Source organism: Vitis riparia, chromosome 5 (genome assembly GCF_004353265.1).
Source record: "Vitis riparia cultivar Riparia Gloire de Montpellier isolate 1030 chromosome 5, EGFV_Vit.rip_1.0, whole genome shotgun sequence".
In the NCBI taxonomy this organism is placed as follows: Eukaryota; Viridiplantae; Streptophyta; class Magnoliopsida; order Vitales; family Vitaceae; genus Vitis; species Vitis riparia.
Window position 1 is genome coordinate 22,290,620 of NC_048435.1, and position 14,643 is coordinate 22,305,262.

Genomic DNA, 14,643 nt, shown 5'->3' on the forward strand with positions numbered 1-14,643 from the left:
TAAGTTAATGAAGAATCAGAAAATTTAGATGAAAGTGGAATGATATGGATGGAGGAACTCTGCAACATTTCTATTTATGCAGCAGATGTAATTGGGTTCTACACCAACAGGAGGAAACAGTTTAAAAGGAAGGGAACTTTAAGGAGAGTCATCACGGCCTTTGACAAATTGTGGTCTCGGCTTCGTCTGGGCATGGAGTTGGACACGATCAATGCTAGGATCCAGGACATTTCTGAGAGCTTGTGGACAAATTCATAAGAAAAATCCATACTAATTGAATACACCTCAGTAACTTGGAAGAAAGCCTAAGAAAAATCCATAAGCTAGTGGACAAACACTTGCAGACATCAATGTTATGTCTTTCACAGGAGGAATCTATCCCTTAATTTGCCCAATTATTTTATGCAAATGGATATTTTCCATTTCATCCATGCCAATTATTTCCTTTATTTTCTTCCTTAAGTATTAACTACTTTTATGCAAATGGATGTAAAAATGCTTAGGATTCCACACACAATATAACACAGTAAGGAAGAGGTGCATATATATATATATATATATATATATATATATATATATATATATATATTCTACATATGCCCCTTAAATAAAACAAAGCACAAATGGGAGTAACAATTCTAAGGAAAGACTCCACCTTTAAAATGAAACTTAAAGCAAATGCAACAATGGTGGAACTCTCACCACCTCAATAGAAACTCCTTTGCATGAAAGGATTGAAAACCACTTTTGAGAAAAAGGGAATCTCCATGGAAATGGAGAAAATCGACCCAACCTCTTTGTCATCAGCATTCCTAATTCACAACCAGCCTAATCCTGGTATACATGTTCAGTAATACCAAAATGAGCCATGAGAAGCCAGACATGAGTGAGCAGCTCTCCACCTTGCGTTAGCTCCTTGGCATGTTCATTCCGTGGACAGTGAAATGCAGCATAACATAGCATCTCTACCCACACATGACTCATCAACTCCCATTTCTTTTCACAATTCCATTCCTCTTCTGTCTCCAGGGATTGCAAAGACTTGGCCAGCCTACAGGCATCGGATAACACTGACTTGCTTCTATCTCCTTTCACTTTCAATGGTGGTTGAAGAAATAACCTTTTACAAGCTTGGATTCTATCTTTTACACACTGAAAAATCTCTGTGGCCTCAGAACAGCTGTCTTGAAATCGGATTTGTCCAATTCCATCAGGCAACATAACGGGGTGCTTGACCAGAAGATACACCATATAATCTGATAGCAGCTTGCTTGCTTTACGGTTTGAGTTCTCGGCAGGGCTTGATTTTTTGTTTAGATCAGTATGGTAGCAGAGATCAGTTGCTAGGTGCCAGAGGAGAATGCTCTTGTCGAAATCTCCCCCAGTGCTCCAACCTAATCTAGAGGAACAGTTCATCTTTTCAAGTGTCCAATCTCCTCTGCGAGCACATAATTGCTTGGGTGCCTCAATGTAGGCAATTGTGGATTTCTCCATAAGCTGTTCAAAGATCAAAATTTTCAAATATTTGGGGACAACATTTGAATTCTTAGAAGAACACTCCAACTTCGGACAAATGCAGAAGAAATTCCAGACCTCACTGAGCTCCTCCAACATCTGAGAAATGCAAAAGAACTTGATAGGATATTTTTTGAGGCTGTAACTTATCAGACTGTACTGTGCCATGGAATCAGACCATCTCTTGTTTGCAGGGAATAGAAAAGGTAGTCGGCTACTAGATATGGCATCACAAATGAGAGGCGTCACTCGTGTTTTGTCTTGTTTGCTCAACCAACTCATGGTCCAGTCAGAGGAACACAGTAGAATAATAGAATAGATCTCCTGAACAATTGCTCCAACCAGCAACAACCATGTTATAATCACGTCAATATTTGAGTACTCGTGCTTGTCAATTGTCAAGAAGACCATGAATGTTGAGATTTCTGAAAATAGACAGATGAAACGGCGTACCAAACCCCATTCATCATAAGCCACCATTCGCTTGGTATAGAAGACATCATACATGAATCCAAGCTCAATCTCAATCACTTCGAAAGCTTCTGTCCAAGGTATATTCTTGAAGAAGGACTTGCTTTGTTCAAGATCTGTCGGCTCAAGGACGACATCTGTAAATAAACGCTTGAACTTGGGGAAGAATTCAATAGCCTTTTGCAAAGGGGCTGCAACTGGGATACTTTTGTTTCTGGGGTCTGGCGAAGGTGTATTCACCACCTCAGAAGTTTCACTTTCGGGTTGGCATGAAACAAAATATGTCTCAGCTTTCTTGCAATCACACTCTGCCCTGAATGCGGCATAACTGACCCCATCATACTCTGCCATGAATGCAGCACAACAAAGCCCATTACACCCTGCCATGAATGTGGCACACGCACAGCTGGGCCCCCTATCGAGGGGGACCCTGGGGTATCGGGGGCAACCAGTCGGGGGGGACCAGGGGCACCCGGTCAAGGGACACCCGGTCGAGGGGCACCCGGTCGAGGGGCACCCGGTGGAGGGGCTCCCGCTCGAGGGGCTCCCGCTCGAGGGGCTCCCGCTCGAGGTGGACAGGGGCGTTGAGTCAGTGAGCCCTGGGTCTCGATGACGGATTATGGAATCTCTAAGATGATCGTTGCTTCCAGACCTTAGAAACCAAGTTTTCTCCCCATACTTGATCAGTCCTGGCACAAACATTAGCATGGTTAGAATATTGAGTGGTGTGCCCTTCCAGGACCTAAAAAGGATGCTCGATGCACACAGAGACTTCAGGAATAGCTGAATCAATTGTCTTCTCCATAATTCATTGTCTTCCAAAGAATAGGCTGTGATGGTGTCCGGGCCTCCAAGGTGCAGTAGCAGAAATGCCTTTATCATGTCGTTTTGTTGTGATGAGTTATCTTCACTAGTTCCTTGGCACTTGAAGAGTACGCCAATAGAAATATCAATTATCGCATCTTTGGTTGCGTAAGCTTGCCAAATGATGGATCTAAGCCAGTTTCCTGGTGTATATTTTCTCCTGTTGCCCAGGAGGAGGAGCTCTATTTGTGAGAAGAGGCTGATTAAAATGAATACACGGAGTAGCCAGTCATTAAGAAATCCTATCACAATTACGGGCAAAATTTCCTGGACAATTCTCCTATTCATGATGATCATGCAGCTAATACCTGAAAATATAAAAAAAAATTATCAGATTAATACAGAAGATTTGAATGTCAATTGATCATTAGAAATGACAGAGTTGAATCGATCGATGAGGAACAGAATTCAGCATGCTCAAAACCTAAACCTTTTGACACATCTCAATCATACAATACTACCATACTCCTTTCTTGTACATATTACTTGTTATAGGCGCCCAATGGACCTTTATAGTTTTAAAAGTGAGTTATATCATAATATGATCCATATACAATATAAATATTATCCATTCTAAACCCAATAAACCCTTATGATTTTAAATGAAGGATATCACAATAATTCCCATATAAACACAATCAATGATGAAAATATCGGTAATTACGGATATATCAGTACTTTGATTTTATGGATATATCGAAGATATATCAACGGATATTTTGGAAAAAATTTCAATAAACCTAAAATTCATCAAAACTTATGGAAATATAAGAAAAACTTTATAGAAATGTAATTAGAAGTATAATAGACATTGTAAAGTTATTTTGTTGAATAACTTTATATATGTATGATATAATTTAACATATTTGATAATAATATTGTATGCATTAATAAAAAATATAAATTTTATAAGTGCACATTCATTATTAAATTACATAAAATATTATCTGATAATAATATTATTATTTGATTATAATATGTCTAATTTTAAAATATATTTAATATTAAAATTATGATACATTTAATTCAATTGTATTAAATGATATAAAATAAATGATGATATATGTATAATTTTTTAATATTTAATTAATATATTAATAATAATAAAAACACTATGAAGAAAATTATCATGATAATATTTATATTTTTGGTAATTAATTAAATGAAAAATTTTCATCTAATTATAAAATAATTATAATTAATTTGTTCTTTAAAATATTCTTTTAATATATATATTAAGGGGTAAACTTGCCCATTGGTGGGTGAACTTGCCTATTGGTGGGTAAGGTTTATGCTAAACCTTTTGTTTGGGTTCGAGCCCCCATGTAGATAGAAAATTAGGGGATTTCCTGACCCACATTGGAGCTCACAATTTGAGATATTTTCCCTACTTCACCGATTAATCTGCAAATGTTGAAATTTATGAAAATTTTCATCCATGAACACAACAACCTCATTGTTCCATGAGATTGCAGGGTGGATAGAGAAAGATCCACACTAAGATCGATGTTAGGGATCACATGTAGAGAAGCATTGCATCTGGAGGGAATTGCTCCCCTTCATGTGGATATTGTTTGCTTTAGATGCAATGTGTGTTTACATGATTAAGAGAAACTATACACTACTACAAACTTTTTTCCCTCTAAGAATGGTATCACACTATTAATAATTCATTAAGTCAAAAATTCAAATTTTGCTTCCTCTCTTGCTTTCAACACAGTGATTAGCACATCTAAGCAATTTCTTCATGAGCACATTTTTGGAAATGGGGAGTGATTTTTTTCAGAGGGTGTTTCTGATTTCAAATGGTAAAACAAAATGCACTTTTGATTTCAATTTTCAAATAATGAAGGAAACTAATTACTTCACTACAAACCAGATTCCAACTTGCTTGCCTGGTAAATAGACACCGGCACAACTACATGACATTACAACTACATAGAATAATGAGTTTCTCAGCAACCAAACGGAGCTCAACCCAACACCCAAACTCATTCAGAATTCCACAAACTTACAAATAACAACCTCAAACTCATTAGTATTCATATGGGCTAACTAACAAGGATCAAACCGAAGCAAATTTGTATGTAATTGAGATTAAAAATTGACAATAATCAAGGCCAAACAAAACATACCCACTTTTCTCCGAGTCTGTGAATGTGATGTGAGGGAGAGAGACAGTAGGAAGTGTCATGGGAGGTCAAGAGTGCAAGCAGAAATAGTGGGTGAAGTCTTCGCGAGTGAAGTCTTCCCTCCCTCATCTTTTCTTTTTGGTGTGGCATCTTAGTGAGACTCACTTATTGGTTTAAAATTGCAGATTCAGTCTCTGTCATCACTTTTATCAGCGCGGGTCTGGAGTTTTGTGGAGAACGTCCTATCCCTCTCATTTTGGTTTAAAATAAATTATAATTATTTATAATATTTATTTATTTATAAACTATATTTACTTTTTAATGAAAACTTAAAATTTTTTAAAATAAAAAAATGAAAATTTTAAAAAATTATACTAGATGGGGCTAGTATGAAAATTTCTTACACTCGTCCCATCTTATTTATTTATTTATTTAATATAGATGAAAATAAATATAAATAATAGCAGACAATGGTCTTATTTATTTATTTAATATTGATGAAAATAAATATAAATAAATGGAATATGGATGGGTTAAAGTGAGAGTGACCTGTTCTAAATTACTTATATCACTTTAAAATATATTTAAATTTTGATATTATATATTCTATCCTATTATATTCCATCAATCAAAAGCTTATCCTCAATTATCGTATTCCATTGAAAGCTTATCCTCAATTCCATAATGTTGGGAATCTGATCCTATCATATTGAAGTGAAAGCTTATCCCATGTTGGGAATTTCCACGTCCACATGGTCCTAAGAAATGCTTTTTTTTTATGCTAAAGGAAAAGTACCTTTTGAACAACCTCTAATGGAATTCTTTTCCTTTTTTTTTTTTTTGGAAGTAAAGTCAATGTTGATGGAAAACTACTCCTGAATTGTAATATTGCATGATCCCCTCTCCCACATCAATTATGAATCGAATGCTTTCTTTTTCTTCTGTTTTCAATGAAGCTCCACTAAGTCATTCCATTAGACCTTCATATTTTTTGGGATTTTAGCTACTGCTTTAGTGTTGTTCATTCCAATTAATTCAGCTCATACCAGAAGACGAATATGATGAGTTGGAGGAATAGAATTTTGGAATTCATGGCAAAGGATGTTGTATCAAGGGTGATACAGAAGCTTTCTTTTCTGCTCATTCAAGAGCCTGCAGCTTTGGGTGTAGTTGAAGAACAGCTCCAGTTCATTGAAAAGGATTTGAGGAGTACTAGGACCCATGGTCACTATAGCTTCATAAAGAAGTTAATGGAAATTGCCTATGATGTGGAGGATGTCATGATGACCTTGTACTCAAAAAAGCAGTACAGGAAAAGAAAAAGGGATTTCTAAGGAGGTTTGTTTTATCGCATACCCTTCATTTTGCCCCTTTGTCATGTGTTTTTTTAAAGTATTTACTGCAACTTTGAATCTCTTTTGGAGATATATCTTGGAGGGATTACGTGGATCTGATCGTGATTTTAGTTACCTTCAAATTTAGTTTAGGATCTTGCTTTTCTTAGTGAATTTCATTTATTTAGTTTTTTTAGCTTGGTATTTCTATATATATATTTTTTAGGATAGTTTTTTTTTTTCTTATTATTATTATTATTATTATTATTATTATTTTAAGATTGACTTCATTTTAGATTAATTCACTTAAGAGTATTTGTTTTTTTAACTTTTTATTGAAAGTAATTTGTTTTCAAACTTTACATTTGTTTTTCTATTTTTTTATGATTTATTATAAACCTTTTACTGAATAGAAAAAAAATAAAATATTTGATTTTTTCTAAACGGAAAAAGTAACATATTGATTTTTCCTTACTTTTTAATACTTAATAAAAATAGAATACTACAAAAACAAACAACTTAATACTTAATACTATTAAGTATTAAAGTTTTATTTAAAATTAAGTAAAAAAACAAACATCATCTTAGTCTTATTTTAGAATAATCTATTCGGCATTTTTTTTAGATTAATTCAATTAGTTTTATCTTCAAATTAACTAATTTTAATTCTTTTTTTTTTTTATGATACTCATTTCATGGTTTTGAAAGTTTTCATTTGGTCTCACTATTCTATTTGGGAGTGAAGGAGGATATCATTAGTGGATGGAGGATCACATGTCTTCTATAGAATTCTCATCACCATGCATGGATCCCTTTGAGGAGCACTATTAGCAACTTGGATGAATCTTCATCACTCATCCTAAATACAGTACCACTACATGGCCATAGAAAGCACTTCACCATCATACATTTTAGATGAGCCTCACGTGAGGATGAGGAGGGAGCTCATGTGATCATGATGTGTTTCTTAATGTTCTGGAAGACTTGGCCAAAGGGTGAATGGGTCATTACCATACTACCACACAGGACTCGGAGAAGCATAAATCTTTTTGTTGGCAGCTGGCATATGGTAGCATGAGGATTGCATGTCTAATGGATTCGAGAAGCTTCGGTGGAGGGTGTGGGGCCTTCCCCCATGTGTCAGTCCACTACTAGTCCACGTGGCGCTCCCCTTAGTACTATTCGGAAGACCGTCATGGGACTCCAAGGCCCTCGTCCGGACCATATAGGCCTATGACTAGCGGCACTAGGCTCCCTCAAATTGGCAACGTGTTCCAAATAGCTTCCCTGTCTCCCTACTGCATGCAATCATGCTTTCCTGACACAAAGAATGGCAGATGAGACCTTCCTCGGTTCACACGCCTATGTTAGAAGACTTTCACACATTACCCCATACTTCCAACTGTTTGAGGCGACAGGCAAACCATCATGGCGCACCATCTGGTGAACCCTGCCAACTGCCCAAACTGTGATGATTACCCTGCCATCCACAATGTTGCCATCATGACAGCAAAAGTCAAAGTGCCAACTTAGCGCAACAGTGACCCCCTCCTAGGCACTATAAAAACTCTTCTGAAATGAAAACTCAGGTACGCAACACCAAGCGCTCCCCCATTTACTCTCCTTAAAAGGGTTCCTACCCATTATGGTGTCTGACTTAAGTTTCGGAGGGTGTGTCCGGACATCCTTTGTGCAGGGAAGAAGAGAACCCAACCTCTAGAAATTGGGGAGAAGTTTTCGCTTTGACAATAGAGATAGGATATAACTCCAATTGACTTCAGCATCAACATTAGTGTCGTTTGTGGGAACGAGACAAAGATGTCGACGCCCTCAAGAAGCCGATCATCAGTCATGGGTAGCGAGGGCTACTTCGTCTGGCATGAAAACATGGAGAGACGCCAGCAAGAGAGTGAACAACAAGTGCAAGCCTTGCTCCATGAAACGAGGAGAATTAGAGAGGAGAACGAGGTGTTGCGAATACAGGTGTCTTCATTAGGCCCTCCTCGTAGTCGATAACCTAAAAGTTAGCGAATAGACTCCAGGCAAAACGAGAAAGTGTCATATCATAGAAATACAAAGTTCTCCCATAATGGACAGGAGGTGCAAACTAAGGAAAGGCCCCCACCAACCTGCTACGTGCATTTGGATGAAAGCTCTTATTCCACTCATATCTTAGCTAAAAGTAGACGAGATAGGAGATCTCAGCTATCAAATGCAATGCGCACATGGTTAGGGCCTTAAACACTTGGTATGGAAAGAAACCCGCATGTAGTAATGGCCCAAAAGGTCTATCATAATCCCTCGGTTGCACTGGCCATGCCAGACTAGCACCCCCATCTGCTAGCCAAACCACAAATAGGGGCTCTAACAAACTGAGGTTCTCCCAGCTTTGTCAGTAGACGACTGGATGACATGCTCTCCACGCCTTTCAACCCTTACATCATCAACTACGAGCCCCCAAGAGGGTTCATGGTACCAAAGTTCTCCACATACGACAAAACTAGTGATCCATTCAACCATATCATGCATTACAGACAACTCATGACCCTTGATATAGGGAATGACGCACTATTATGCAAGGTCTTACCAGTCAGCCTCCACGGCCAAACTCTTTCATGATTCCACCGCCTACTAGAAAACTCTGTGAATAATTTTTGGGACCTGTCAGAGGCCTTTATGGGACAATATCTATGTTCAGCATGACATAAGCAAAACATTAGTACCCTGTAAAACATAAAGATACAGGAGACTGAGTCTTTGAGAGAATTCGTGAAACGGTTCAGACAGGCTATACTTCAAGTAGAATCTTGTAGCATTGACGTTGTCCTACAAATCTTTGAAAGAAGTATCTGTCCGAGAACACCCTTCTTCGAATCTCTAACAAAAAAACCTCCAACAACGATGGACGACTTGTTCAAACGAACAAACAAATATTCCACGCTCGAGGACGATGTCCGCGTAGCTACACAGTAGGTCTTGGTTACCAGTCAACCCGCTAGAAACGATTTAGCAGGAAGCTCCAAGCCCTCAAACCAATTGAGGCAAATTGGAAAGGGCGGGATGGACAACAACAGCCAAGCTTAGTTAGTCTGACTCACCTCAACATCTCATACGATAAGCTCCTTCCCATGATCAGAGATCTGTCCGATTTCAGATGGCCAGAGCCAATCAAGACGGATCCCAAAAAAATGAGATTGGAGCAAGAAATACACCTATCACAAGGATCATGGTCATACCACGGAACAATGCAAGAGTCTCCATTACTTGGTGGAAAGGCTAATAAGAGCGGGACACTTGAAGCAGTACGTCTACTCATACGAAGGAGGAAGTGTGATGACCTAAGATCCGACCATCCAAGTTCCTACCACTTCAGCGGCCCCAAGGGCCATAATCAACTACATCCATGGGGGGGTTGTGGATGAGAAATACAATTCTAAGCGAAAAAGACAAAGGTTGCTTTGAGCAATCTCCGTAAGAGAGCAAATTAGCTCCATTCAATACAACTTGCCCAATAGGAGCATACACCCAATAGACGGGATAATCACCTTCCCTCCAGTAAATCCCAATCGGGTACTTCAGCCACACGAAGACGCCTTGATCCTAACATTGGGGATAGGTGATTTTGATGTAAGGAGGATTCTGGTTGGTCTAGGTAGCTCGACTAACCTTTTACAAATGTCAGCATATAAGCAGATGTGACTCTCACCCTTAGTCTTGGAGAATCCCGAGCGAGTATTGTCCGAATTCAACGAAGCGTCAACAATTTCCCTAGGAGATGTCGTGTTACTCGTCCAAGTTGGGTCGGTCACCCAGAATGTATAGTTCTTTGTGGTGGGGGATCTTTCCCCTTTCAACGCCATTATGGGACACACATGACTTCATGGCATGAAGGTCATCCTTTCCACGTATCATCAAATGGTAAGTTACCTCACTGAGGATGGGCATATCGACCTTCTTGGCAGCTAGCTAGCCGCACGACAATGCTATCAAGTGGTACTCGAGTCCGGAGCACCAAGCAGTAGTGAACTGTGCTCAGAACAAGTAAACACGGAGAGATAATAGCAACTACAGTGCCCAGTGGACAAAGATCCACCAGTGGTCGATCCACTTCGGCCTCTACGTCTCTCGGACAACAATGATCACATAACTTATACTAGCTCATTCCTCTCACCAGAAGAATTAAAGGTAATCGAAGGAGTGTTTTGAAAAATTTTCAGTTTGAGATGAGCTTGATGGAATAGTCATTTCCTCTTAGACGATTAAGTCTTTAAAATAAGAGGTCTAGCTCTGATACCAATTGAGAAAATAAAGGCTATGCTTAATTAAGAAAAACACCTAAAAAATGGGGTGAATTGGGTTTTTTAAAATCTTTTCAAACACAACAAGTTCAAGCATAATATAAACAAAAATAAAGAGATAGAGTTAGAGAATTCAAACTCAGGTTTTATAGTGGTTCGACACTTCCTTGCCCACGTCCACTCTCCTCAATCTCCTAACTGAGTGAGTGTTCCACTAACTTGAAGCTTCGACCAAGCTTCCAATCTTCTTACACTTGGATTTTGGCTCCAATGAGCTCTTACACAATCTCTTCAAGATTCAAACCTCTTGAAGGCTTTAACACTTAGGTTTTACAAGAATGAATCCCTCAACCTAGCTTAAGGATAGCTCAAATACAAGACAAAGTTAGGATGACACACAAAAGTGCACTAAAGGATATGCAAGTGATGATTTAATGCACTAAGAAAGAAATGAGAGCTTTTTGGGTCAAGAACAGGTAGGTAGGCAATTGATTGCAAGTGTTCTCTTATCAATAAATGAAGTGGAGCTCTCAATTTATAGGTTTCTAAACTTGGGAGCCAAAAACAACAAAAGGTAACCTCGACTGGTTGAGCTAGGGGTCAATCGGTTCACTAGTCGTTGGAGCATTTAATTCTTGATAGGTTACCATTGCCTCGATCGGACTTTGACCGGGAAGAGATGAACCTCGACCCGGAAGAGAAGGCTACTAGTAGAGAGAGAAGATTTTGGGCATCCCTCGATCGGACCTCGACTGGACAAGGGCAACCGGTCGATCGGTTCCCCAACCGGTTGAGTCGGTTGGCCATAGCCTCAACCGGTTGAGCCTTTTAGCCCCGAAAACCTATCTTTTTCAATTCCTTTCTTTTCTAACACTTAGGCAAGGTCTTTAGGTGAATTATTATGCCAATTTAAAAATATTTTGCCTAACGTACATTTGTTAAAACTCAGGTTTTAATGAAATCAAAGTTTTAAAGGATAAACCGAGTTTTCTAAGTTGCATGAAACAATATGAAAATCCTAAGTGCACTCATGCATTCATCTTACATTCATTTCCTATGATCACAAACCTTCCAAAAGTCTTGATCTTGTATCCATTTGGTTCTTTGATGCATTTTCGAGTTTATGCCTGAGATTCTTAACCATTAAACCAATTAGTCACTTAACTATGGTTTGTTATAATCAAAACCTGATTAGGAGAACCCTTGAGCTAATAGTAATCATAATCCATAATAGTAAAAACAATAATTGTAGTAGGTTCGATATATTAATAATAATTATTATTATTGTTGTTGTTGTTGTTGTTGTTGTTGTTATTATTATTGTAGTAGTAGTTGACAATACTAATAGTTGAATTGTTTGACACTTCAAATTTAATTTGTTTGTTTTTTTTCTTAATTCTAACTAACACTTTAAAAGGTGGTGTTTTTTTTTTCCACTTAATTTTAAACAAAAATTAAAACTAAATAGTACTTAATAGTGTTAAATATTAAGTTGTTCATTTTTGTAATATTTTATTTCTATTAAACAAAAAAAAAAAAAGTAAAAAAAAACTAACATGTTACTTTTTACATTTAGAAAATGTCAAATATTTTGATTTTTTCTATTCAACCAAAAAGTTATAATAAGTCATGAAAAAAAATACCAAAAACAAATACCCTATATAACACTTAATAGTGTTAAGTTGAATTATTTGTTTCTTTAATATTTTATTATTATTAAGTATTAAGAAGTAAAGAAAAACCACTATATTAGTTTTATCATTAAGAAGAAACTCAATATTTTGACTTTTTTCTTTTAGTTAAAAAATTTAAGAAATAAGTAATAAACTAACAAAAAATGAAAAAAAAAAAACAAATTATTTGAAACCTAAAAGCAAATTACTTTCATAAAAAAGTTTAAAAAATAAAAAACACCTTAATATTTTATTTTTTTTATATGTGTTCACGTACACTTAATATAGTAAATTTAATTTTTCAAGTCCAAAAATTAAGTTGGGTTTAGGGTCTTGTTAAGTATGGCTAATATGTCATCCTTTAAATTTAGCTTAAAAGTATTTAGTTACGTTTCATAAATAAATTTATCACTATTATCTTTTATTGTTTTGATATTGAAAAATGTTTTGATAATAAGACAGAAAATTGATTTTTGGAAGAAGCCCCTATCAAGAGTGTTAGTATAAAATTTATAACTGATTTTCTAGATTTAAAAAGTTATTTTTACACGATTTTCCAATATCTCATTTTTGTTTCTATAAATAGTGATTCCAAGTATTAGCATAGAAGGAAAAAAATGAGTTTTTATATACTCGTGTAAAAATAATTATATGTACACACCGATTAAAGGTAGTATTTATATCATTAAAATGTAGTACGTGAATGGTTAAAGGTAATGCATTTGATAAAAAGAATACATGAAATGTTAATTCTTTTTAGATAGTTGCTTGAAATTTGTATTTTATAAATTTAAATTCTTATTTTGTAATTTTTTTTTCATATGATAGTATGGAAGCACACTTTTCCTAAGAAACAATTAATTTAATCCATTAAGTTATGTTTGGATTGAGAAAAATTTGAGGAAACTATAAAAAAAAAAAAAAAATAGTGAGGAAAAGTAGAAAGAAAAAAAGTAAAGGAAAATAAAAAATAAATTTAAAGTCAATAAATTATTTTTATTTACTACTTTAAACTGATTTTACTTATTTTAATTTATCGATTTAATATTAAAAAATTTGAAAATGTTTAAGTTTCTAACTAGTTTTAATTATATTTAATTTTCTTGCTATTTTTTTTATAAGATAATTGAATATGAAAAAAAAATATATTTTTCTTAGTATTTTTTTTCCTTAGTAATTCCAAGGAATTAAATATAACCTTAAGAATCATTACAAAATAAGTCTACCAAGTAGAGGAAAATTTGTTTATTTTTACTCATATCTAAGGATGTTACTTTAACTCTCGAGCAAGAACGAGAATAATTGAAACCCTATTAAGAAGGAACATAGTCCTTGAGAGACTTGAAGTTATAATAAAACAATGTCACGTAACATATGTTTAGTAAATTTATTTAATAACTTAATGACTTAATTTAAGTCATGAAGTAGATTAAACAAATTTAATAAAATAACTTAATATCATAATTTAAAATAAAAATAACTCTAAGTATTAAGTCAATATTGTTAACTTATTTTTAATCTTAAAAACTCGTTTGACTCATTTACAAATGGTTAGTAAAAATATAATTTATGATTATAACTTTACATTCATAACTTGTTTATTATTATTATTAGTAATTTTTTTTAAGGATAAGTATTTTTGTAGTTGTCTCTTGTTTTTATGATACTTTAAACATGAATGTATAACACATAAATTTATTATCTAAAACTAATGAAAATAAAAATATTAGTTAAAAGTAACGAGAGTAAATATATTAATTTAATCATTTAAAATAAAATTTAAGTTTATTTTATCAAATAACTTTAATATTTAAAGTAAAAAAATAAATAATAAGTTTTAAGCCAACAACTTAAAAACAAATTAACTTAAAGTCAATCATTAAATTTTATCAAACACCCATGTGTTTACCTTAATTTTTAAGATCTTCCTAGAGAAGAGAAATTGTTCTCTAAGTTTCCTATGGAGGGTATTTCCTACGTGCCTTCAACAAAGGGGATACCATTGAAAAACCTTCATCACGGAGGAGCAAACACCCAAGTTGTTCCATCGGAAAAAGAAACCCAAGTCCTCTTACTAACATAGGATAAGCCTCCTCGTGATGAGAGTGATACTCAAATCTCATTGCCATGCCACCCCGTTGATGAGAGGGTCATGCCTAAGACCTCTCGTTGAGAGGCTGTGCTTATTCCTCAAGTCTCTCCTATAAACAAGGGCTATATCCTAATTCTTCTACAACAATAAGGACATGTTTAGGCACCTTAACTAATGAGGGATTGTGTTGGGAATTAAACCTGAATTCCTGAGAAACAAAAATAGAGAAAACACACACCAAAGAAAAACAATCACACGTGGTTC

At 35.4% G+C, this 14,643-nt stretch overlaps 1 protein-coding gene across 1 annotated transcript; it reads right to left on the reverse strand.

Moving 5' to 3' along the window:
• Positions 1–760: 760 nt before the first annotated feature.
• On the reverse strand, positions 761–5,111 carry LOC117913957. The gene is made up of 2 exons (XM_034829095.1): positions 4,986–5,111; positions 761–3,158 (listed from the first exon to the last, which is right to left on the reverse strand). Exon 2 carries the CDS (start codon positions 3,145–3,147, stop codon positions 829–831), a length of 2,319 nt encoding a protein of 772 aa, XP_034684986.1. The 5' UTR covers positions 3,148–3,158; positions 4,986–5,111; the 3' UTR covers positions 761–828.
• Between the last annotated feature and the right edge of the window lie 9,532 nt (positions 5,112–14,643).

Coding starts and splice junctions, on each gene's coding strand:
- LOC117913957 (XM_034829095.1), bottom strand. CDS start 3,147: ATGATCATCATGAATAGGAGAATTGTCCAGGAAATTTTGCCCGTAATT.